The 26488-nt window shown below is 36.9% G+C and overlaps 2 protein-coding genes across 2 annotated transcripts in view; one reads left to right on the top strand and one right to left on the bottom strand.

The window, feature by feature from the left end:
* The first annotated feature begins 9215 nt into the window (after nucleotides 1-9215).
* On the top strand, nucleotides 9216-11879 carry LOC145786229 (lactadherin-like). Its single transcript, XM_082597872.1, has 5 exons — nucleotides 9216-9402; nucleotides 9883-9924; nucleotides 10639-10776; nucleotides 11257-11432; nucleotides 11742-11879. The coding sequence occupies exons 1-5, from the start codon at nucleotides 9216-9218 to the stop codon at nucleotides 11877-11879; spliced, it is 681 nt and encodes a 226-aa protein (XP_082453998.1).
* A 1950-nt stretch (nucleotides 11880-13829) lies between these two features.
* LOC145786230 (uncharacterized) overlaps nucleotides 13830-26488 on the bottom strand; it is a 39701-nt gene continuing 27042 nt past the window's right edge. Inside the window, exons 36-43 of the mRNA XM_082597873.1 lie at nucleotides 24457-26388; nucleotides 19072-23868; nucleotides 17068-18591; nucleotides 16543-16710; nucleotides 16291-16364; nucleotides 15782-15875; nucleotides 15440-15571; nucleotides 13830-15196 (exon numbers count right to left, since the gene is read on the bottom strand). Coding sequence (XP_082453999.1) covers nucleotides 15047-15196; nucleotides 15440-15571; nucleotides 15782-15875; nucleotides 16291-16364; nucleotides 16543-16710; nucleotides 17068-18591; nucleotides 19072-23868; nucleotides 24457-26388 — 8871 coding nt within the window. The 3' untranslated portion in view covers nucleotides 13830-15046. The remainder of the gene's footprint in view (nucleotides 15197-15439; nucleotides 15572-15781; nucleotides 15876-16290; nucleotides 16365-16542; nucleotides 16711-17067; nucleotides 18592-19071; nucleotides 23869-24456; nucleotides 26389-26488) is intronic.

The following is a 26488-nucleotide window of genomic DNA, read 5'->3' on the forward strand; positions in this document are numbered from 1 at the left end:
ACAACGAGATAAGAAATAAAATCATTGGTTTGCAACATTGGTCAAACAATCATTCGAGTTGCAAATATTAAAAAGAGAACTAACAATTTAGTGTTTATCTAATTTTATTAATTTGCAAACCGCGCGTCGGTTAATATGACTCATATCAAAGCAATTTTCAATAAAACTAACGAAATAAACTTAAAATATATTATAGTTGCCCCAACTTGCTAACCTACGTCATAATTTGAAATAAGAAAACATCAAAGACTTGCGAGTGTTTTCTTGACAAATTGCCATCAATAAGATAATCACACGAAATAAACGAAATTATTTTTTTCTCCTCCCAAATAGTCAGTTCATTTAAAATTACGTGATTCTGGTGGTTTAACAATAATGTAGCATGCCAAATAATCATGAAATAATGTTTAGTTGGATGAAAACGCTTACTGTTTACCGATCGAGGGTAGTTTACATTTAAACAATGTTAGTAGACAAGCAAACTTTCTTTGCCACCTCGCATTGTTGGGAAAATACTTAATCAAGAGTTGTTGTGGTAAGCAATGAAACACTTACTTATATAAATTTCAATCATTTGCTTGAAATTCGAGATAAAGTTGATCGAATTAAATCTTTTTTCATTAAATGTATGCTGTTTGTGTATGGATACGTAGTTCAGCATAGCCTATTACAATTAAAGAAAAAGAAAAGGCCACCCACACCAAGTTGATAAAATCTATTTCGTTACGAAGCATTTAACACACATTCCCTTTGAGTGAGAAAAATGTACTGCTAAAGTTACGCTTGTGTGGCGAGAGCTTTGAAATAAATTTGACTTAACAATTTAACATCGTGCTCTCTGCTATTTATTTGCTTGAAAGTCTGCAATCCAAAAAATCGTTAACTGCATTAAGTTTTGCCACAATTTAAAATATGCGGCGTCATGACGCAACCGTTTGGAATTTCATGCAGCCCAAGTTCTCCTTATGACGTTTTAGGATATATTCTGGATTTTCTGAAATACAACTTTGATGGAAAGGTTACTTTGCTGATACGTAAGTACGTAATCTACGTAACGTACGTAACCAAGCAACAGCACAGATTTATCAAGATAGAAAAAAACGTGTAAACGTTTTCGGGTGTAGGCTGCACAATTCAGTCTCCATAGGCGATAAGGAAACACTGGAAAGATTAATTTACAAATGCAGCCAAATAAGAAATATTTCATTTAATCTCAACATATCGTTACTTAACTTGAATTTGCAACTACCCCAGATCAGCAATCGCATAGTTTAACATTTGTGCAGCTTATTCTTAATCGTTTTTCTGTTACAGTTTTTTTTATAGTTGCTAGAACTACATTATTATGGAAGCATTGTAATTGCTTAAAGAATAAGAAGCCAACGAATTAAATTAAAAAGTCACGTAGCCTATGTGAAAATCGAACTATCGCAAGTTTTTGTCGTACCATGGCCACCTGGAGATGAGGCCTGATTTGTCACATTTTGCAGATTTTGGTTACAGCTACTGCTAGTGCTTGACTGACATTTTTTGAGATGTTTTTACTTTTTGCGGTTTCCTAATGATATAAAACTTTTTTGTTGCCTTGGGGAAGCAATAGCAAATGAAAAAAAGTAAGTTGAAAAACGCAAAATCAGACTGTTATTGAAAATTAACAGTCTGACTAAAATCTTCGAAATCAAATTTTCTTTGTTTTTCAACATGTGAGGATGTTAAAACCTACTGTGTCATCTGGAGAAAAGAATAAAGAAAGCGTAAAAATGTATTTTTTAGAAAAATTTATTTAAACGTTCGCACAAAGTTAGAAAAACCTGGAAATTTCTGCAAAATGTGACAAATCAGGCCGTATCTTTAGGTGGCCATGGTCGTATCGAGACTTACCCCCGATGATTGAAGATTTAGATTAAGTAGAAGGGAAGGCAATGAAGCCAATCTTTGTGTCTACTTTTAGGTATGCCTTTAAGTGTCTCGCCAAAGGTTCGTGCTCTTGAGCGATGTCGAACCTTCGCTCTTTCGAGTGCCGTACCAGGGCTCTCATCACTCGGCTAGTCAGTCGACATCGCAGGTTTTGATCGAGCGAATTTTAATTTACCTTAGCCACTAGTTCAAAAAAACCATGAAGACATACGAATTAAACAAAGCTGGTTAAATTTGTACACTACAACAACGTACAGTATATACGCTTGAAATGTGATATCATTAAGATGGTGTACGTTTTTGTTGGCAGAGTACCCAAAAGCTTAGATAGCATGTGGGGTTTCAATTTAAGTATGTTTGATACAGTTCAGATAATTTTCAATTAAATCACTAAACAAATTTTCCAGTTTATTTCATTTTCTTGCTTGCAATGTTTTGAGATTACAAAAAGAACATCATCGGAAATACTGCAGTATGAATAAACTGACATCTTAGACCTCATATCAGTTCAAAGTAAGATTTCGTATGCGGAAGCCACTTTAACATGAAGAAATTCTACCAGACCCTAATGACACCGCCAACCAATCAGAACATGTTATAAGAGCCTACCGTCCAATTGTGACTATTCTAGTACTCAGCCAGAAAGTTAATCTTTGTTTTGAGCTTTATTTGGTAGTTACAGAAGGCAAAAGAGTAGCCTAATGGTAGGGGTGGTGATCTACGCATGTCATGAAATGACATGAAACGCATGTCATGAAATGACTACTGTCTAGCTTAACCCTAACCCCTAAGCCAACCAGCTGACAGAGACATCACAGACCCATCACTTGATTTGCTTTGTATCATCTCCTTTTCGCCCTTTTCACGTCATGGAAAACGTAGCTTATGATTGGTGCGAGGTTTCAATGGCCAATGGCTATGGCAGACTTTTGTCGAGTGGCTATCACTGGCTTCCTTCGTATGCATGACGTGCGCCACTGTCTGGATAAAAATACAATTCTAAATTTCCGGCTGTAGGTTTATCATTGAATAAAGTTTCTCTACCACTCTAACTCTTTCGCGACCACGGACGTGTGTTTACGTTTTAGGATTTTTGCTATGACGACCAACAGTGTGCCCATACGTTCAAGGTTAAATGGTTAAAAATAAAATGGAGGTTGAAAAATTTTTTTCCCGAAAGGTCGTTTTACCTTGAACAGATGGGTACGTCCTTTAGTCGTCATGACAAAAATCCTGAGACGTATACACACGTCCGTAGTCGCGAAAGTACGGTAAGTTCATTATTAATAATTCCGTATATTCGTCAAGTTAAATCTGAATATTAATAGTTGTTTCCTAATTTGTATTGGCTCATTTATATACTGTAACTAATTTTTTCGTTCAACTTGAAATATTCTTGGCGCAAGGTTATACTATGACTTACGCCCTGCTTTTGCATTCAAAAAATTAAATGAAAGACTGAGTTTAAATTGCTAAAAATTGTTTGGTTTATTGATCAAAGCACTTTTGAAAAAGTTTGTTTCGAAAATGGATTTCCGAGTTACTCACACTAGCCCATACAATATCAAACAATACGTGGTTTGCTTACTTTATGTAAATTAAAACTTTGCTCGCCTTTTTCTTAAAAGCTTTTCTTTGTGACTTCAGTCTTCTGTTATTAATTTTTTGGGATTAATCATTAGTGTTTATAATATCACTTGCAGTGACATTCCATGACATTTCACAATTGGCGATTATTAGCAATTGATCACAAAAACACAGAGTTTTATTATATCAAACAATACCGTACAGCACATGAACTACCAATGTACAGCACAAAAGCGCGAAACTACAGCTGTAAAAGTTTTACTAGCAGAGACGAATACAAGAATTGTTAATTTAAGCTAAACATTTTACTACAGAGGCTCAACATGCCATGTAGGGCTTATTTGATTTTGATAGGGATTCACCTAACACAAGCTGGTAAATACAGTAGTTAAAAATAAAAAATTCAAAATTTCAATTCAAAAATTGAAAAGAAATGAATTAAACTCCAATAAACGCGATCAAGCTCGCGATCTTAGCATTGTAAGCTATACACTTAGACCAACTTAGGCATAACCTACTTTGCTGTTTATCAGATATATATGATACAGTAGAACAGATGAAATTATGAGAAATACAAAAATAGAAATGAAATAAAATACACCAGTAGCGGATTCAGAGGAGTGCTTAACCACGTGCAGTCGTGCACCCCCACAAAAAGGCGTTTTTGCTATAGATAGTACTACTACGCTTTACTATGCTATTGTCTTGCACCAAGTTAAAATATGAAAATAGAAATGAAACCAGTCCATGTTCAGTTCATGCACCACTTTCGTTCATCTAAAAATTACAACAACAAACGTTAGAAGCATAGGTTATCAAGGGATTGCACACTCCTTCAATGCAGTGAGTCACACTTTACTCTCTAGCTATAGATTTTACGACGACAAGTCTGATTTGTAATAACGATCCAGTCAATAGTTTAGTGGGTTTCTTTCATGATAGACCTACTAGTCTAGAACTAAAGAATTTAACAACATTCAACAGTTACAGCGATGAAGAATATTTGCGTCATAGGACTGCACAGCCGCGAGTTTCAAAGTTAAATTGAGATTTGTATAAGCCAATTGGGATGTACAAACCGAGGTCAATGATTTTTATCAGAGGACAGTGGTTTACAGGAATAACTAACATAACTCAAAAAGAATCATTGGAAGAATCGTTGATGTTGTTTTTTTATTTTTTTATTTGAAGATAGGTTAATACAACACAACGCATATGTACAGTAGCATATAAAGCGTTTTTATGTCAACATTTTTCAATCTGCAGTAATTAGCCTATAAATAAGATGTTTATTGATGTTTGAATTGAACTTTGATTTACACCGGTCACAAACTGGAGCATGGCAGCTCATGATTGGATTGCAAGTTTTGACGCTTCTAAGTACAGATTATGATATTATGTTTTCTTTGCGAGTAGCAAGCTAAGGCCAGTTATAAAATTGCAACGGTTTGATTTGTAGAGCTCGGAGATGGATATTTCCTATAATCTGCTTTCTTTCACTTCAATACTTTCAGACATTTTCGGTACTCCAAATCGAAAAAAGTTTCTGACTTTTTGCGGAAGATACTGATTGTCAATGAAAGGAACAAATAATTCAGGATTCATTTTCTTCGGATTGTTTTTCCCTGTTAAATACAATATTAACAAAAAGTATTAAAGTAACTTTAACAACGAATGTGTTTTAAACCGATGACGCAAGCTACATTTTTTAGATACTAAACGCACTGTATATGTAACAGCTTAACATTAAGTAGGCTGTATATCACGGGTCACCAAACTACGGCCGCGGGCCGAAACCGGCCCCCGAACTGATTTCATCCGGCCCGGCACGTGCTGCGGAAATAACAGCTGCACTACAACTGCTGTTAAGGGAAAAAGTTACCAAACTTTTTGTCAAGGACTGTAGTGTATCACAGCAGGGGATAACTTTTCCAGCAACCTTTCGATATACATCACAACTTTGCTATTCTACCGCTGATTTTGTTATTTATTGTGCTCAATCCAAGTCAATGGAGATTCTAAATAGTTGTAGTACTGTAGGCTATACCTTTTCGCAATTTGCATCCAGCCCGCACCTGTTAATCTCGCAGCAATTCGGCTTTCAAAGAAAAAAGTTTGGGGATCCCTGCTATGTATTTATACAACAACTTAAGTTAATGACAAACCTACAGCACCTGTTGAAAAAGATTTATGATGGGCTATTTGAAATTAAAACTGAAAAATCTAAATCTCCAGTACATTGGTCAAACATTGCATGTTATATATTGTTTCAAAGTCTTCTGACGGTGAAACAATGCAAATAGATCAACTTTTTATGTTCGGGTTAGGATCATATCAACTGCAACCACACGGGACTTGAAAGCACGAGCTAAAAATGAAACCATTATAAACTTTAAACATGTTTAAAATTATGTGAAGTCACAGTGCACTAGTGCAGCCATACCTGTAGCAAACGACATTGCGATAGCCACAAGTAAACTTGTCTAGAATCCGATTCTTCCAATGTATAAATATGATACTAAATACAGAGTGTCAGCAATCGCGGGCCCAAAAAGTTAAAATAACCAAAGGAAAAAGAAAATTAAAAAACTATGCAACAAAATAAATATACGCTGTTATTAATAAACATTCGTATTTTGAGTGATGGCATCTATTGGCTTACGCTTTAGATTAGGCTACCAACAGTGAAAAGAAGTAGGTGTATAAATATATTATATACGATATTAAGAGCTAAAATTGTGACTTGAAATAAATCTGTGTCATCTGTTCCTTTTATTTGAGCCACGCCTTTGACACTTAATTGTTACCTAATACGATGATACACAGGGTGTTTGGTGCAGTCAAAATATTTACATACATGTAAAGTAGGCACTTGCAAGTGAAGAACTGCGAGTGCAGTGCTTGACAATTTTGATTTCACAAAGCAAACAATGGACTTAGCTGAAGCATTATAACTTCTGTCTGGTACATCTGAGGTGAAACAAATTATTATTCGTCTGTGAGCCAGTCAGCGAAAAGCTCCATTTTTATATCGTCTCCAAACGTTAAAACGATGTAAAATAAAAATATGTTGGCTGAGGAACAATTTACAAACAATTAATCTCACTCGGTTTAAATTTAAAAGTTACACAGTATTGAAGCATGCATCGTTTAATCACATAAAATTAACGTAATCACTGGCATTTAATCATCAAATAGTTAGGACACTTTACTACCCAAAGATCAAGCAATTTTTAATCTTGTTGGCATGACGAAAATAATTAAGATTTAAAAATGGAGTAATGATCACCACTAAAAGCGTTAGAGGTTAGCGTTATTTTGGAGCAAATGTTAAGATCAACATTACGTCAAAAAGATTAAGAGGTCCAAGTGGTAATGTGTTCATGTGCTTATTTGTCGAATTAATTATCAAATGTTACTTAGCCTTAGTCATCATTGAATTGACTCGGGGTATGCTCTTGAGTAACGCATTGCAGAGAAGCTCTCCATTCAGTAGCACTTAATGCAGTGGTCGGGAACTTTTTGAGTAAGAAAGCCATTAAAGCTTCATTTTTGGAAATACATTTCCGTGAGAGTCATAGGTTATACTGTTATGCTTTAACACTTAATACAATTAACACGTGGTGGCACTGACGAAGTTTTGAAAGTGGGAACTCGCAAGAGGAGAAAAACAGCGGGAGGTTTGGGAGGTCTCCTCCACCAAAAAAAAATGAAAAATTACAATTAATTTGGTGCATTCTGAGCGTATTCTCAGCTCGAAGTTGTAATGAAAAGTTAAGATAAAACTTTTGCGGTTTGCAGTTTAGAAAATTGGATTTTTTTGCAAGCCAGATGCCGTCGTCAAAAGAGCCATAGCCTATATGGCTCGCGAGCCATAGGTTCTCGACCCCTGACTTAGTGAATGGAATAATTCTTCAGCAACAACACTTCCACAATCAGAAAACTACACTCTGCCAACCTCATTAACCGGCCATGTGTTAAAAGCCTCTACAAGTATGTCAAACTACAAGAAATAACCTATCAAAGACTTTGTCAGTCCTAGGACAAAGATTCAACACCAAACAAACACCAAACCAACCAATTCCATAACCTACTGTAGGTTTTCATACAAAAATACTCGAATTACAACGAAACGCCCATCACAGACTAGCAGCAAATTCAAATTACCCAATTAACATTTTAAACTTGTCTTTCAAAAGGCAACTTTTATACTGAGACCATTTTTTCAATAAACATTTTCGACAACATTTTTTTCGATTGGCTAAAAAAAAAAATCTACTTCATTGTACAAGCGCCATTGACTCGATTGGAAGTGATAATATTTTCATTACATCATAATTTAATGCTGAAAAACAACTCGTACAAACTTTAATCATGTTTTTTGTTGTTTGTATCAAGAATTATCTGGAATATTGACACATATCATGGCTAGTCTGTCAAACTCTTCTGCTGATGCATTACGTAACGTTTTCCATTTAATTTATCATCATCAAATTTGCATAAATCAGCCTCTTAAAAACTTGCGACAATTTTAGCCCAACTCGTAAGACAACCCGACTTTCCAAGTGTTTTCGGCTTATATTTAAAGAATACCAACACAATTTTAGCGGATATAGATTAATTAACGTTTGTGAATGTCTTACCTACATTGTCTCTCAAACTTCAATGTAATTAAAGTTTGTCTGCAGAACCTCGATAGTCTGGTTTGTAAAGGTTAAATTTTTTAGACAACGCAATACATCAAATTGAACACAAATGACATGTAATAAATGACGGCACTTACCAGGCTGGTATAAAATGTGGCTATGCATGCAGCTATGACAATATTCCATTCAACCTCCAAAGGGGTGAGAGCATTCAGCGCTAAAGCAGTGAGATAGAGAGTGATGCTCATATAAAAAGTCTAAATGTAAAGAAGACGAAGCTGAACTCGTAATATTGTGAAGAGTTCTGTTATAAAGTCAATAACTTTAGAAATAATCAAACAAAACTGATGTCAGAGACATTTTGTTAACATTTTTTGATAAATTTTAATGCAGTCAAACTATGGTAGGATATTATTTTGCACACACAAAGCCTAAAAAGTCATTGCAAATAGCCTGGAACAGGCATGCATAACTCAAAATGGTACAAGGGACACAAGAAAAGTTCTATTTCGCGGGCCGCATACAAACGTTGCTGTAACGTTTCTACAAAGTGACCATCGGATAACAGATATCATTCAGATAAAAAAATCGAAAGCAATCGTCTTAAAGGTAGCTGCAGACGCTGCGTTGTACAATATGTCATTGTTGCTATTAAAAATGGTTAATTCGTACCTAAAATGGATTTAAAAAGCCAAAAGTTGTTATTACAAAATGTAATAAAATATATCTGAATCATCTCGTGGGCTCCATGAAAAAATTTTTCGGGCTGCACATGTTTCGTGGGCCGTATGTTGTGCAGTTCTGGCCTAAAACGTGTACGATCTGGCTAAAATGCGTTCAGCTTTGTTGCTATAGCGGCGCTTGAGATCGTCTGCAAATAATATAACTTTAAATAAAACTATTCTAGTTCTGTTGAGACAACTTTATTAAATAAAACTCGTACAATGAACACAATGTGGTAGTAAAACAGCGTTTATGCAAGTCAATATGCCTTTAAAACAATGTGTTAAATTTACAGCCAATAGCATTCATTTGTTTTGTGACTCATTTCCCTTAAAATTCAAAATGAAATTGTTGTTTGCAATTTGTCTGATGTCTTGCGGCTTATTGGTGGACCATCCTTTCGCGTCTGCCGCCATGATCGGACCACCAGGCCTCCAGGGGTTGAAAGGCGATGCTGGAGCTGATGGCCAGTGCACTTGTGATCCAGCTGAAGTTGACACACTTGTTGCAGAAGTGACTGACTTACAAAGTAAGCAAAACTCGTGTCATTAACGTATTTTACATCACTAGATGTTTCTAGAAATATAAGCAAACATAAAACAGAAATTTTTGTTTTAAAATCTCGTTTTTAAATCTTTCAGTGGAATTGGCTGGGTGATTGTTTGTCAAGTAAGATGACCACCGGTACCGAGATTAATTTTTTAATTTGATAAATGTTATTTTCGGCAACAAAATGCTTTCAGCCGAATTCGTCTGATGCAGTTTCGTGGCACGTCTGGGCCAGCAACAGGTAAATTAGTCGTGTTCAAAATCCGTGATTTGAGGAAGACAATCGACTAAACGTTTTCAAAATAAATTTAAACCAAATGATTAGTTTTCACTAAAGTTTTCATTGATTGCTGACAAAAGTCAATGCATTGCCAGTGACTTGATTTGCACATAATTGAAAACAGATTTCAAGCAAACCAGCAAGAAATTGTTCTCAAAATCTCTATCTTTTATTTTGCAGACGCTGTTGATAAGCTCGAGATTGTAGCAGTGCAGGCTCGTCGTAAGTTCCTTTGTTGTTGTCGAAAGGAAATGTATGATAAGTACATAGCATGGTACATAGGTTAAGCTGTTGACATAGCGGTTACATTTATGGCAAAAATCACATCAATATGACAACCCAGGGTATGGAGCAAAACATCCAAAGTACTAATATACAGTAATTACTGTTACAAAGAATAACTTTGAAAAGAATTCATTTATTTTTCTTGATCAAAATAGATGATTGACAACACTTGGGCTGAAGAATATTTTGTAATAAAGTATTTTTCCTGACACGGGCAATGTTGCGGCAATTTTGTTGTTTTTCGCATAATGTTGTTTAATCCAATTTGGTTACATATATGTCAATCATTTGTTGTTTTTTGTTTGCTAGCAAGCATAGTGTAATGCTACAAAGTCTGCTAAACTGCTATTCTGGTTAATTCGTTTTGAATCTTTATCCTCGGACTGGCAAAGCTTTGATACAGTAGGTGATTCCTGGTAGTTTCGCACAAGCCTACTTGTAGAAGCTTTTGACGCAGGGTCGGTTACCGAGATTGGCAAAGTGTAGTCCAGCCTTGCGTCAACAGCCTCTACAATTATGCGAAACTATCAGTAATAACCTATCAAGGCTTTGTCAGTCCGAGAATAAAGATTCAAAAACCAAACCAAGCAAACCAACAAAACATAAAAATTAACAAGCAATTAACATTTAACTTACATTATTGTCTTAAAGCTTTGATCTGTGGTGTGGGAATCCGAGATGAACGAATTGCAAATGAATCCCTGACATCTTCATCCTCTTTGGGGTCGGACTATGAAGCTCATTTTGCAAGATTAGATTCAATGGGATATTGGCACGAAAGCGGTCCACGTGAGTAGTTCAGAGTAGGCTGTAGCCTAATTGAGGCATTTGAAATGTGGATTTATAGAAGAATGCTTAAAATTCCACGGAAGGATAAAATCACAAACAAAGATGTACTATCTAGAATACAAACCAACTTGGAACTTCTAAAAAAAATTAAATCAAAAAAATTGTAGCCTAATATTTTGACCACATGATTCGTAATAATTCTATTTAAAGACAACTACTAGAAGGACAAATGAACGGCAAACGAAATAGGGGCAGACCACCAAGAATTTGGACTAATGATATTGAAGACTGGTCAGGACTTAATTACAAAACTGCCGTAGAAAAATCTCACAATAGAGAAACTTGGCGCCTCATTGCCTTCAATCCTCGACGAGAGGAAGGAACTTAATGATGTTGATGTAGCCTAATCGCTCGCTTCAAGTAGGTAATAGTAATTTCACCAAAAGCTGAAAATTGACTTTGTGTTGTTTTATGATGCAGCTTTTCAAGGAGCTGGTGAATGGGTCCAGGTAAAATTACCCATGCATATCCCAGTAACCGGAGTAATAACACAAGGAGGGAGTGCTGAAGATCAATGGGTGACCAGTTATAAAATATCGTATGGTAACACTCCAAACGATTTGCAAACGATCGAAAAAGAGCCAGGTGTTGACATGGTAAGTAGTAAAATAGAGAAACAAGTAGGCTACCAGTGGTGGATAAGCAATCAAAAAAAGTAATTTTTTTATGGCGTATTTGCAAGGTCGGATTAATGTAGACCTACCTACACAATACACGTTACTATGTTTTGTTGAAATGCTCCTTCTTAGGTTTCTTGTTGGATCACCCCTTGCAATGTAAAAAATATGTGCTTTCAAAATGGATCATAATAAGCTAATTACACTTCAGTTACTTTACTTACTTATTTATCGCTTATAACCTTGTCTGATACAAATAAATAATAATAATAAACAATATATTTTTAGATTTTTGATGGAAATGAGAACAAAAACGGCAGAGTGACCAATCTCTTTTCTGAAACAGTCACAGCAAAATATTTCCGATTGACTGTGGTCACTTGTCATGGGTCATGCGCACTAAGAATGGAATACCTTTTCTGCTGAGAAAAAACATAGTTTACCGGCAATTCAAAACACTGAGACCTATGTTCATTTATAGGAAAATACAATAGTCAATAGCCATATTGTGACTCTGACATAATATATACATTATACAGTATGTTAAAAATAATAAACTACTCATAGCTGAGTATGACATATCGGTTTAGGCTAGTGATTTTTAACCGGTGTTTCGCGGAGCACTGGTGTTCCGTGAAAGAGCGTCAGGTGTTTCGCAAGAAATTTATTAGTTTAAATAGTGTACATGAAATACCGGTCGAAAATCAAGAGCTTTGCGTTTGTCTTTCTGCAATACCTGCATCAATATCAATAATATTACCTACCCAAGCAGCCCCAGATGAAACAGAACAAATTGTTGTTGTGTTGTCTATTTTATTGCATCATTATAACAATTTCGTTTTGTGCTTCGCAAGATTTTTTTTTTAATGCGCGAAGTGTTCCGTGGCCAAGAAAGTTTGAAACACAATGGTTTATGCTACTAGCCTACAAAGTAGAAATTTCTGTGATAGCTTACTTGGCTCTCTAAACTGATATCGATATTGCTTGCAGTTCGATAGCACAGCACAATCTTTTAATAATGTGTGGGTTACATTTGTTAAATAAACATTTCTTCATATGGTTTGAAATTTATTTGCTCTTTAGTTCTAGCCAATCGGCTACTCGACTTCGCAAAGCGTGTAACAGACTGTAGCGTAGCCAACTACAGTGAAATGGTGTAGCTGGTGATAAGTGCCATTATCCCAAACAAAAATATTTCGTTTCTGTACAAACTTTTTCGTTTTACTTTCTTATTGAAAAATTTTGCCTTAAAGTATCGAAAACGTTTAGTTTGGCAACTGCTTATCAAGGTCAGATAATGTTGGCCTTGATAAGCAGTTAATGGCCAGATAATGTTGAGGAAGAACTTCTCAAATAATTTCAGGGTAACCAAACTCAATCACGAAGATGTGGAGATAAAAACTCATAGCTCTTTGTCATACAATTGGTACAATAAGGTTTACTCAGCAAACTTTCTGCTGGTTTGATCTTCCTAAGACAACCGTATGACACAAGTCCTAACCATGTGAGAACTAGCTACCTAATAGTAATCTTCTCTTCACATACGCTGATGATAAAATATAAAAGGAATGAATCACATACAAAGTTAAACCGTAGGCCTACTTCAATTCGTCAAACCAGCACCCAATCGTTGCCAACGAGCGGAAATTGTTTTACAATGAAGAGTAGCATATACCTGTAGGCTATGTGTATTCCTTGGTGAGGTTCAGGTTCCCGAAGCCAGAGACGAGTGCATGTGCAAATTAATTCCCAGGTTAGTTTGATCGTTTTGCCACTTTGTGAGAGACTGATTCATACACTCACAATGAGCGGCAGCTTGCATCCAGTTATCGATCCATTTACAACAAGCATGTTTTACGGCTGACCCATTAAGTAATGCCCCTAATCAGTCACCAACTTACATTCGCTGCTCCTGCTCAGTTGCTGTAGGTCTACACAACCTTCTCTACACAGCGCATGACTTGACTAAAACATAGCTCCATTTCCTCATCATTTTGACCACAAGACAAATAGCTTTTTTTTAACTATGATACCGGATAAAGGTCACAAAACTATAAAAAGTAGGCAGCAGTGGCCGAGTGGTTAGCGCGTTGGGCTCGCAGTCGAGAGCCTGCATGTTCGACTCCAGCCACCCTCACTTGCTGTTGTTTCTCTGGGCAAGAAACTTTACGATAATTGCCTCTACTCAGTGATCGATTTCGAGTAATGGGTAGTACCAAATTTAAGTCATAAGTAGAGTAGACAACCGGAAACAGACATTGCCGTCGGCTGCAGCGTGGGTCAGGTGTACGTTGGAAGGCGTACACCGATGCATAGCGCTCAAGTCCGCTTTCCCGCAATGCAGGATAAAGATAAAACAAACAAACAAACAATTAGTCTGATAACAACCAACTGGAAATAATGTTTATTGTGATAATATCGATTTAAAGTACAATAGCTTCTCTGCACGTACGTTGTAACAATGTAAAATCAAGTACATGGGGGAAGCATATAAATATACCACGTGATACTAACAAGAAAATGAACTACACATAATTAAGCTCTAAGTTGTAAGCTACGTCAGTGTACAACTTAAGCGACGTAGCGTCCAGCTGTAGCTTCGAGACAGCAGGTTGGAAAACGTCCGAATGCCCACAGCGACCCAACACTTCGCAGTGGGAAGTGCACGTTTCACCTCTTAGCCAGCAAATCAGTCCCTTTTTGCATTGATTCAACGTCTGCAGACGTTGAATCAATGCAAAAAGTTCGCAAAGTTCGATTTGAATCAATGTAAAAAAGACTGATTTGCTGGCTGTATCGTATGATGGACATGAGTTGGCTGTTTCACCAAATGTGGAGTAAGAGGCGTACCGGGATAAACTTTTTTGGACCAAACAAAGTTCTTTAACATAGAAACTTTATTCAACACAAAATTAAGATAAACAAACTTTCGTTGAACGCAACCTAAGATAAGGTGACAAGCTTCGGTCTTGTACGATTTCTGGCATTCATCAGTAGCATGTTTGCATTAAAGAAATATAACTCCAGCACCTCAATGTATATTGCACAATGATTAATCAATTAAACATGTATTGCCAGCACAACAGCGACTCAGAACAGTTACAGTATGAATTTACTTTGCCAGAACCACAAGATTCTAAAGAGAGAATTCGATTCTGACCGATGTGAAATTACAGTAGTCTCCTGTTCCAACTGCAGAAGAAGAAATAAAAACTTGACGTTTGGATTCATTAGTCGCAAATATAATTTTATTTGAAACCGATTGGCATTCTCTCTCCACCTTCAACCCACAAACAAGGATAGAAAATGAAATATGACATACAGAAGAATTGTAGAAAGTAAATAAAAGTTGGAGAATGCCCAAAGACCAACGGAAAAGCAGCTTGGAAGAACATAGAGCCTTAGAATTTTCAAGAAAACAAATCAAAAAAATTCTCAATGATTGTAGCGGAGAAACCAATGAGACAGGTACAGCTTAGATTAGACGCTTTTTCCAAGGCACACACATGAAGAAACATCACGTCTTCTATTTATGGATAAAAAAAAGCTCAAGGATTGTCACAAAGAAAATACTGCGCAACGTAATATTGAAGCTATAAGCCTACAGCACACTTGATAGTAAAAGCATGTATGAAAATAAAATAAAGGACAACAAGAGCGCGCATGGAATAAGGTCTGACCCGACCCCTGGTGAGCGATCTCCCTTTCAACCATTGAGCGCATATGTTCTTCGACCGCGTCACCTGAAAGCGAAAACACAGCTTTTAATGCAAGCGATCTGGTGGAAGGTAGCAGCTGGCTTTGTGGACCCTATTGTTACTACCCAAGTATTACGTACTCCAGTGCTGATGTGCAAAAAAAAAAAAAACAATGTGAAATTTGCCTCGACCAAAACTAAACGACAAAACAGAAAAAAAAACAGTGAAATCATTTTTTATTTTCATTGCAGTTTTTCAATAACCTAAAAATCCCATTTAACAACTCACCCTCTTCTTAAACGAGGAAGGTTTAAGAAGTACAGCTTCTTCTTCGTTGGGATTACCAACGTTGATAGCAGTTGATGAGCCTCGCTGGGCCTTCCACATCGTTGCCACTTCCTCTCTCCATTGGTCTTCAATCTAAAGCAATGGAGACAAAGTTACAACTTTTCTTCATCTCAATGGCTGACGTTTAGTGACACCTTCCCAGACAGCAAAATCCGTTATTTTTACATTGATTCAACGTCTGCAGACATTGAATCAATGTAAAAATGACGAAATTGCTGTCTGGGTTAGTGGCCTTCACCTCTGTGGCCGATGTTACAAGTTCGATTTAATGTCGTAACTTACCTGATGGCTGTGCTCGACTTCCGCTCGTAACCGATCCTCAACTTGAAGAAACCTCTCCGCCAATGCATCTTTTTCACTGACAGCTTGCTCTAATCTGTTATCAAACAATGCATTACTTGTTTTGTAATTATAAACATGCAAAGCCTAGTTATCTTACCAAAAAATTGTGTTTAAAATTGGCGTGTTGACCAGGGTAAGGTTGCTTGGCTTTGTGTGCTTGATTATGGTACACGGTCAACTTTTTACAGAAGCCCAATCTTAATAAACTTCTGTAAGTTTATTAAGTGTGTGTTACATTGCGTGTGGTAAGTAATCATTTTGTAATCTTAAAATAACATCAAATAACACGCTTAATGCACAAAGCATAAACACAAGACGATTATACCATTAACATATGGGGCAAAAAAGGCATATTTGCATTCCGACCGCTGTATCTGATCACATTATTTATTAAGATTATTTGGAAATGTGTGTACAGAAAGTCGATATAATGAATGAAAGCTTGGTACCTTTCTTCGAGTTGTTGAAATCGAGCAAGCGAAGCTTCTTCTGCAGCAGTTACAGGTGCAGAAGCATCATCGGCCTGTGTCACAGATCATAATTGAACTAAATGTCGATAATTAAGCACACCTCACAGCAAAACCCATTATTTTTACATTAACTAACGTCTTCAGACGTTGAATCAATGTAAAAATAACATTTTTAAAATGCTTTGAATTCGTTATGATTTGCATTAACAGAGAGAAGATTCCTCACTGTACCTTTGAGGTATTCCGACTTGAGTTGTCGGCTTGCTGGGCCATATGCTCGTTCAATTGCATGTACCGGGCATGGAGATCCTTGTACTGAGCCTCGTATTGTTGTACGGCATGTGTGGTCGTCGACAGTTGTGAATGGAGTTGTTCGCGTTCCGATAAAGCTTGGTGCAGCTGGAATAAACATAACAATGTTGTTTACTGGATGGGAGAAAATCAAATCTTATATGACGACCTCGAGATGAAGTGAGACAGAACCGCTAAATAACGTTATATTGGTTCACAAAAACGTTACATTTTGAGTGTCAAAGGTTTATCTTGTCAAATATGAAAGCAACAATCACAAATTGAAAAGTTTACACGAAACTATAAACGAATGCGTTATAACCGTTGTTAGAGCTATAGTATACCTGTTATATGCCAGTGACCGTTAAGTGAGATAGAACAACTACACAGGAGATAATATCAAACGTACAATGCTGGATAGAAGCAGACGACTTAAAACGCAATAACAAGACACAACTTTCTAACCTGGTTGGTTTGTACTTGCAGCCTTTCGTCAGCGGCATAGAGTTGCTCTTTCATCAATCTTAACTTTTCTTCTGTCTCTTTGATAGAGGATTGTTTGTTGACAGCTGCTTCTAAATCCCTTAGACGAACGTGGAGGAAGTTGAAGCAATCATCACTTTGCTTTTCATCTGATGACTGTTGGTAAACTTCAGTTACTAACTGAGGGTTTTCATGACAAATTAATTGCTGGAAAATTGAATTCTCCTCCAGAAAATCATGTCGCAATCGCTCCATGTTATCTCGAGATTGCTTGGAGCGCTGTCTTTCAGCTTCTGCTTCACTTTGGTATCTTTCAACAGAATCTTGTAGAAGTTCAATCTGTGAAGATTTTTGTTCAATTTCGTTCGAAAACTCATCGGCTTCTTGTTTTATCTGCATAAAATGTTGCTTGTATTCTTCTACTTGGAGAACTACTCCTTTGCATTTTTCTTCTTCCTCATCAACTTTCATGATGAATGACATCTTTTCTTTCTCCCATCTTTTCCTAGATTCTTCCAACTCTTCCTCCATTACAGATGCACTTTTTTCAGCGAAAGAACATCTTTGCATTAGCGCTGAAAAGTCTTCTTCCTGCTTTTCAGACTTCTCCATAAAACTCTCCATTTCTAAAGACATTTCTGAAATTTTCAAATCACAATCTTCTTTTTCTCTTGACAAATTTTCCAATTCGTTTTTCCAATCAGAAATCTCCTGCTCCTTGTTCCGGACCTCAGCTTTCAGTAATTTAATATCCTCCACGTAAGCAGAGAGCAAGATTTGAATATCAGGAATAGAAGAGGATCCAAATTCTTTAATAAGGGCCATATGCTCCTTTCTAACATCATCAACCTCCTCTTGTTGCCTATGAATGACGCGATCTTTGTCGGCAAGTTCAGATTTCAAGTGATTCTCATTGGCTTCGTATTGCGCCTTCAAAGCAAGTAATGACTGGGTTTGAGAAACGAGTGCAGACAAATCTTCTTTATTCTTCTCGTTTTCTGATGTCATGGACGACAGTTCTGTCTTCAATCGCATGCAATCGGACACAAGATCAGCCACTAGAGATTGGCGCTCCACCAACTCTTCCTGCAGTTCTTCTATTTTTTCATGCATATCTTCACGATCTTCCTCCACAGCACCTTGCAATGCATCAACTTCAATTCGAGAACTGAGGTTGACGTTTTCTTCAGTTTTAACATTGAGCAGCTGGGTAAGATCACTAATCTCATCATCACGTTTTTGAATGTCTTCTTCTGCGTTCACAAAATCTTTCTTTAAATTTTCCAACTCATCAGATAATTCCTCCACCTTCGCATTGGCAGAGGATAAATTGGTGTCTTTCAAAGCAATTTCCTCTTCTAAACTCGAAATGTTCAATTGGAGTTCTTTGGCACGACTTTCAGCTTGATCTTTTTCTGAAATCATCCTCTCTTGGAGTTGACCAACTTCCGAGATGAGCTTTTCGGTAAGAAGAGTTAACCTTTTCTCTGCTTCCTCTCGACTTTCCTGAAAAAAAAAGGACTGTCACAAAAGATATCGCAATAAGCCGATGCAGATTACCACTGAAGTAGGATATTATACGTCATCTCGACAGTTTGATCTTAAAATCAAGACAAGCGTAGCTGTCATGAACCAACACAAATGGGCTAACAATTTTGCGAGGATTTCAGCTACAACCCAAGCAACTACGGCTGCTCTTAATTTAAGCTAGAAAAGTAAATCGTAGCTTTCTCTCTAATTGACCTTTAGGCATGTTAGAGAAGCATAGTTAAAACATTGTTAGAGATAATGGTTTCAATCAAACTTAAACAGGTGTTAGTGGTCTCTGTAGAAACCTACAACGCATCTGATCCTAAAATTATACAAGTTTATGTATATTTTAGTTCAAAAACCAACTTTACAATTAACAGAATCGAAAAAAAGGTATATTTTTATTTAGTGAAAATATAGCATTGGTGTGCACGGAGCAAAAATATAACTCCAAACCTGCAACATTGCCTTCTCTTGTTGAAGTTCTTCCACTTCTTTCTTCAGATTTTGTATTTCCTCCTCTGAAGTTTTTAACTTGTTTTCAACTTGAGAGAGGAAAAGTTTACTTTTTTCATTGGTGTTCAAAAACTTTATCTTTTCACTTTCCAACTCTGACAAATAGGAAGTTAGCTTCGTCCGGAGATCTGCATTGCTCTCCTCCAGAACGTTGCACCGCTGCTTCACCTCAGAAGAGTGGAGAGATGCTTGCTGCAATTGGTGATGAAGATTCTCGTTCAAGTCCTTTCCTTCTTCAAGTTTCTTTCGGAGAAGAGTATTTTCATGCTCAATACGTCTATGTATTTGCTCGTAACTGTCTTTTTCTACTTGAAGAGCAGAATTGAGATGGTCACAGTCTCGCTGTAAGGCATCGTGAACCTTCTTCAAAGCTTCAAACTCATCTTTCACAGCCAGGAGTTCTTTCATCTCATCTTTTTGTTTTTCTTCTGCTTGCTGCAACTTTTGGTTAACTTCGTTTGATTGTAGCAATTCTGTTGAAAGCTTTGTTCTTTCCTCTTCAATCGTTTGCATTTTTGCTTTCCATTCTTTTGCTTCTTTTCTGTTGGCAGCAGCTTTTTGAGCGGTTTCTTCCAACTTGTTAATCAACTTCTTAATACCTGGCTCCTGTTCCCAGTTTTCAGGCTGCGTAGCTTTCAACTGGCGTAATGTCTCATTAATCACTTCCTTCCTTGCTGAATGCAAGTCATCTTCAGGAGCGGACGATCTTTGCAAAGATGCTTTCTCAATTTGGGATCGTTCATCCAACAACCTAGACGCAGATTGAGGATTTTCTTTTATTACCAAGCTAGACTGTTGGGCTTCAAAAAGTTCACTTTCAAGATCCGCAATTTTGCATTGAAGTTGAGATATTTTCTCATTGGACTGTTCATTGTCATCTTTTAGTTCAATATTTTGGTGCAACAATTCATTATATTCTTCTTGTACCTTGTTTGCATCTTCATCGGCAGAGTGCTGCTTTTCAAATTCAACTAATTTCTGTTTCAAGATATCGTATTCCTTCGACAATTCACTGTATTTGGATTTCAACTCGTTTAAGTCATCATCGTTGGCAATCGACCCCGTTTGAACAGCACCACTTGATTCGTTGGAATTCAACATCTTCTCCAATCCTTTGCATCGTAGAAGTAAATCTTCCTTGGCTACAACTTCTTTTTCAAAATCAGTCGTTACCTGATCAAGCATGACAATTTTTTCGCGCTTTTCCGCTTCCAGCAAGTCGCATTTCAAAGTGATGACGTCACACTTATCTTCTAATTCTTTGATTTTCTTTTTCAATTCGTTAGAGTCACGGCCATTCCCTTCTCCTTGTTCAAGAGAATTTTCCAGTTTCCGAATGCACTTTTGTGCTGATCGCAGCGATTCTGTTCGGCTTGTAACAGTTTTTTCCAACTTTGATGTCCTCGTCTCCATAGCGGAGACCATCTCGTTCATGTCCTTATTACAGGTTTGCAAGGTTGAAATTTCTGTTTTTAGTTCTTCGACTGTTTTACCAAGCTTTAACTTTTCTTCTTTCAACTTGTTCACCAAATCATGCTGGCTGTTTAATTGTTTATTCAAATTTTCTAATTCATCATTTTTCTCAGATAAGCTTTTCTCAAGGTTATTGATATTGCTATTTAGTTGGGCAGCGGTGACGTCACCAGCGTTCAGCGATGTTTGCAAAGTGTCAATGTTGTCTTTGCTTTTCTGCAACTGCAGTGTTTTGGCGTTCAGTTCTTCACTTTGCTTCTTTGTCTCGGCGATTAATTCTTTTCTTGACAGCAAAGCAGCTTTAAGTTTTCTCTGTAGCGTCGCAAACTTGTCATCAGACACCGCCGACTGTTTCAAAGTTTCATATTGAACAGAATCGGCCTTTGATTTTTCGGACAATTCCTCGATTTTCTTGTTAAGCTCTTGAACCTCATTCATGTGAGCACAGTCCAGTGACGCCATCTTCTCTCTTTCATTTTCAACTGCAGTTTGGAGTTCCAGTATTTTTTCATTCAAACTATCAATGTTGGCTTGGGAAATGTCTTTTTCAGCAATGGTTTCTTTAGCTAAGCTCTCCTTGTCAATCGTAAGTTGCTCAATCGTTATTTGATTTTGTTGCAATAGTTTTTCAAAGTCCGACCTTTCGGCAGCAAATTCACCTCGAACGTTTTCAAAAGATGCTTGTTCGCTCTTGAGCTGATGCTGCAACTCATCTAGAAGTGCGGACTTTTCATTCAACCCTTGCCTTAGCATTTCAATCACGTTTTCGTCTTCAGAATTTGTGACAGAATCGTTACGTTCTTTGATATCCTTCAGCTCTTGTGTCAATGTTTCCACTGCAGTGCGGGCAGCTTCTAGTTCCTCAGATGATGACGTGAGTTGAGCTTGCAAGTCATTTATGTTTTCTGATGCATTGTCGCGTGCTTCATTCAAAGTTATCACCTCGTTGCAAAGTTTCTGATTTTCTTCTTCCAGAGAATCGATCTTGTGTTCCAACTCTTTGAGATCTTCTTGGGATTTCTTGTTTGCAGTCAACTGTCTGTGTAACTGAGCATTTTCTTCTGCGTTTGAAGCAGTCGCTTCTTCCAAGTGTGAATTTGTTGCTTTAAGGCTGAGCACTTCCTGATTTAACTCAGAAATCTGCTGATTTAGAACGGATATTTGCTCAGAATTCGAATTAGTTTGACGTTCATACTCCTGGTTTAACAATTCAAGCCTTTCTTGCAGCCTTGGTATTTCTTCATTTTCCACTTTCAAAGTTTCAATGGAGGCTGAAAGAGAAGCTTTTTCTTCGGTTAAAATTTTTGTTTGAGTCAATAAATTATCATGGCCAGTCTGAAGTGTGTCTAAATCTTGCTCTTTCGCTTTTAGGTCATCTTTGAGGGTTTGCATTTCTTCCAAAAGTTTGCTATCATCGCTGTGGCTTTCCAACAAACTTCCTTCGATTGAAGTGTTCATTGAATCTGACAGCCGATTTTCCAACGCGGATTTTTCTTCTGTCAGAGAGGCGTTCAGTGTTTCCATTACCAATCTCTGTGTTTCAAACTCTTTAACTTTGGCCATCAAACCCTTTCTAGACACAAGCGAGGCTTTTAGCTTTCTCTGGGTGTCTGAAAACAACTTCTCTTTTTCTTCAACCAACTGCTTAAGTTGTTCTATTTCCTCGCGTGATTCATCTGAACTCTTCAACATCACATCAGGGTCTGGAGCTTTTGACAATGCTTCATGCAGCTTCACGTTTTCGTTAAAAACATTTCGATATTGAGTTTGCGATTCTTCCAGCTGGAGTTGCAACTGGGCTGCTTCTTCTTTCATTGAAAGTAAATCTTTTTCAGCACTTTCAATCCTTGCGTCACTCTCTTTTTTAATTGTTTCTTCTTTTTTCTGACTGGATAAAGAAAATTCATTCATTTGTGTTTTCATTTCATTGAGGAGGATTTGTGTCTCTTCAGAACGATTTTGTGCTTCTTTACTTTTTCTCACTTCCTCCAACATCTGCTGTTGAAGTTCTTCTAATTTTTTTTCACTGTCCATCAGTTTTTCGTTTGCTTCAGACATTTGTGTCAGCAACTTATTGTTCTCTTCACAAACTGATGAATTCGATTCGGTCAACTCAGTTTCTTTCTTCCTCAGCACTTCACATTCTTCTTGCAAAGCAGCTAATTGATTGTTGAGAACAGCAATGGAGTGTTCCAGATTTTCCTTAACACTCTTTTCTTCGTCCTCTCTTCCTTTGGTTAGCTGTTGTTCTGACTTCAGATGAACAACTTCTTCGTTCAAGGAAACAATGTTTTCATTTAATTGGTGGATACTTTCCTCCAAAATATGTTTTTCTGAGATTGCTTCTTCGAATGCCGATTCACTTTGTTCCTTTTGTTTATTCGCTTTGTCAAAATCCTCTTGAAACTTCTTTAAATTATGGATCAGATCTTGAAGTTGTGTCTCTTTGGAATCAAGCATAAATTTAATATTGTCAGATTCCCGGACTCTTTCTTCTTTAATCTGAGTGATTTCAGTTCCAATTGAGAGCAGCTCTTCATCTTTAACTTTCAATCGATGAATAAGTTCTTCTTTCTCCTCCATCATTGCCAACATACCTTCCTTGTTAGCTTCCACAGTCTCCTGCAGTGCTTCTTTGATGACATTGGCATCTCGGAGTTGAAAAATAACTTCTTCCATTTCTTTCATGTTGCTTTGCAAGGATTGGTTGTTTTTCACAAGAGTTGTATTTTCTTCAGTCAGTGCTTCAATCTTTTTTTCCTTCTTAGTTAAATCATCCCGGTACTTGTTCAATGCCTGATTGCTTGTATCAAGATCATTTTTAACAGTTTGTAACTCCTCTATCGCTTTATTTTCGTCACGTTTCCTTTCTAACAAATTGTCTTCCATCAATTGAGAAGAATTCATCGATTCTGATAATTGACTTTCTAAATCAGATTTTTCTGCAGCAAGCGACGCATTCAGTGTTTCCATTTCCATTTTTTGCGTTTCAAATTCTTTTACTTTGTTCATCAGCGACTTCCTCGACACAAGCGAAGCCTTCATCTTTCGCTGCGATTCGGAAAATAGTTTCTCCTTTTCTTCAACCAATTTTTCAAGGCTCAGAATCTTATCAGCGAGTTCAAAGGATTCATTTGAAGCGACATCTGTTTCTTGAAGCTTTTTGCTGAGTTGATCGACATCAGCTTTAGCATTGAGTAACTCTGCTCGCATGGCTTCCATCACTTCTTCTTTCGTCGCGATGGAAGAATTAAACTCCTCAACCTGAAATAAACCACCAGATCAACATTAAGAAATAGAATCATAGAAACACTGAAAATAATGTCTATGCCATTGTATGCTATGGTCAAAAATCACGCTGGAAGTTATTCATTGGTGTGGTGACAAATTTACAAGTTGTATTTGGAGTAATTATTGCGTTACTGAAAACAAATTTATAAATTAAAAATAGCTTAAGTTTACACCTCATTGTTACATCATATCTAGTTTAATTATTCTAAATTCAGTACAAGTTGTAACCTGATAATTATACTGTATGAATTATTGTTGTAGTGATCTACACAATAACTCCACGATTCCTTTCTTACAATAAAGTAAGCACTATATTAAAAAAAGTTAACATACAATATTAGCCAGAAGGATAAAGGATTCCTTTTTAGTTGTAGCACCATACAGCTAAATTCTAGTTTTACTACGTGCTCCGAGACCGAAAGTACAAACTAAAACAACATCACAGAAAATCCTCATTATCACTTGATCAAACTTAGTCGTGGCCGCTATAAAATAACAATCTGTATCAGTACAGCGTATAAAGATAGTTAAGCACAAAAGTTTAACTATAAGAACACTTACTTGAGCATCAGTTTGCAGTTTAACTTCCGTCATTTTTCTAACCTCTTCTTGGAGAGTGGCGCATTTCATTTCTAGGTCACCAACAGTTATTTTTTCTTTCTCAAGCGTTTCTTGCAAGGTTTTGTATTCGTTAAAAACATTCCGATATTGAGTTTGCGATTCTTCAAGCTTGAGTTGCAACTGCAATGCTTCTTCTTTCCCTAAACTTAAATCTTTTTCAGCACTTTCGATCTTTGCGTCACTCTCTTCCTTAATCCTTTCTTCTCTCTCCTGACTGGATAAAGAAAATGCCTTCATTTGTGTTTTCATTTCATTGAGAAGGATTTGTGTCTCTTCAGAACGATTTTGTGCTTCTTCGCTTTTTCTCACTTCCTCCAACATCTGCTGTTGAAGTTCTTCTAATTTTTTTTCACTGTCCATCAGTTTTTCGTTTGCTTCAGACATTTGTGTCAGCAACTTATTGTTTTCTTCACAAACTGATGAATTCGCTTCGGTCAACTCAGTTTCTTTCTTCCTCAGCACTTCACATTCTTCTTGCAAAGCAGCCAATTGATCGTTGAGAACAGCAATGAAATGTTCCATATTTTCATTAACACTCTTTTCTTCGTCTTCTTTCCCTTGCAAAGCATCCTTGGTTCGCTGTTGTTCAGATTTTAGATGAATAACAGCTTCATTCAGTGAAGCAATGTTTTCATTTAACAAATGATCGTTTTCCTGCAAAATACGTTTTTCTTCTCTTATTTGAGTCATTTGAGAAGTCATTGATAACATTTCTTCTTCTTTGCTTGCCATACCTCGAAGAAGTTCATCTTTTTCCGCAAGCAGTGTCATCACTTCTTCTTCTTTTGCTTCCTGGAGTGATCCTTTGATCAATTTTTCCTTTTTGAGCTCAAAGATGTCATCCTCCTTCATCTTCAAATCCTCCTTAAGTGTTAGATTTTCCTGCTTTAGAACTTCAGATTCACTGCTGACATCATGGAGCGCTTGATTGAGCTGCTGGATGTTGGAACGCAGAGAATCTTGCAACATCTCTTGTTCTTCCGTTGATCGCAAACTGCGTTCATTCGTGACCTTGTTTTCTTCATCTCTTTCCCTTATCAGTGTTTGGAGAGACTTATTTTCTTCCTGAAGAGAAGAAACAATGTCATTCCGCTCCTCCAGCATCTTCGTACGATCAAGAATTGTTTGCTGCAGTTCCGTTTGCAAATTGTCAGCCTCAAAAATCTTTTCTTTCATATCATTCAGTTCCTTCAGCATTTCTGTATTTACTTCTTTGCTTTTCTGCAAATCTTCTTCTACCTCGTTTAATTTCGTTTCCAGCAATTTATTTTTTTCTTCTAGAAGAGCAGTCTGTTTTTTGTTTGCTTCCAAATCTTCATTTGCTGTAACCAAACTTTTTATTTTGAGTTCTAGGGCATCATTTAATGATTCTGCTTCGTCAAACTTTGATAGAATTTCAGCTTTTTCCATCGAAAGAAGAGACATTTTTTGTTCCAATAAACTTTTGTCTTCTTGAGCAGCAGCTAAAGTTTCTTTCATGAGGAAACTTTCTTCTAAAATGTGACTCTTTGACGAAGTTAATTCTTCGACCTGAAGCTTCAGCTGTTTGATCTGATCTGACGTGTCTTGGCTTGAATGTGCCAACTCAGCTTGTTCTTTCTTCAAAATATCAGCTTGTTTTAATAATTCAGAATTCTCAGCATCTTTGGCTTCTTGAAGAGCAGAAAGCTCTTCCAACTTCAACTTCCAAAGCTGATCTTCTTCAACTCGTTTTTCCGTTAAGTTTGTGATCTCTAATTTCAAACGAGCAACCATGTCATCCTTGACATCTAAGTCCTCCTTGGAGCTTATCATTACTGAAGCAATTTGATCTTTCAAAGATGAAGAAAGAATTTCCGACTCCTCGCACTTTCTTTGAGATGCCAGGAGTTCCTGAAATACAAAAGAAACTGGTTCAATAGAAAACAGTTTTTGTCGGAAATTTTCGCTGTAGAAGGATACAAAAATATGAAATTACAGAATTGACAAGTAA

This window comes from Aplidium turbinatum, chromosome 17 (genome assembly GCF_918807975.1).
Source record: "Aplidium turbinatum chromosome 17, kaAplTurb1.1, whole genome shotgun sequence".
Taxonomy (NCBI): domain Eukaryota; kingdom Metazoa; phylum Chordata; class Ascidiacea; order Aplousobranchia; family Polyclinidae; genus Aplidium; species Aplidium turbinatum.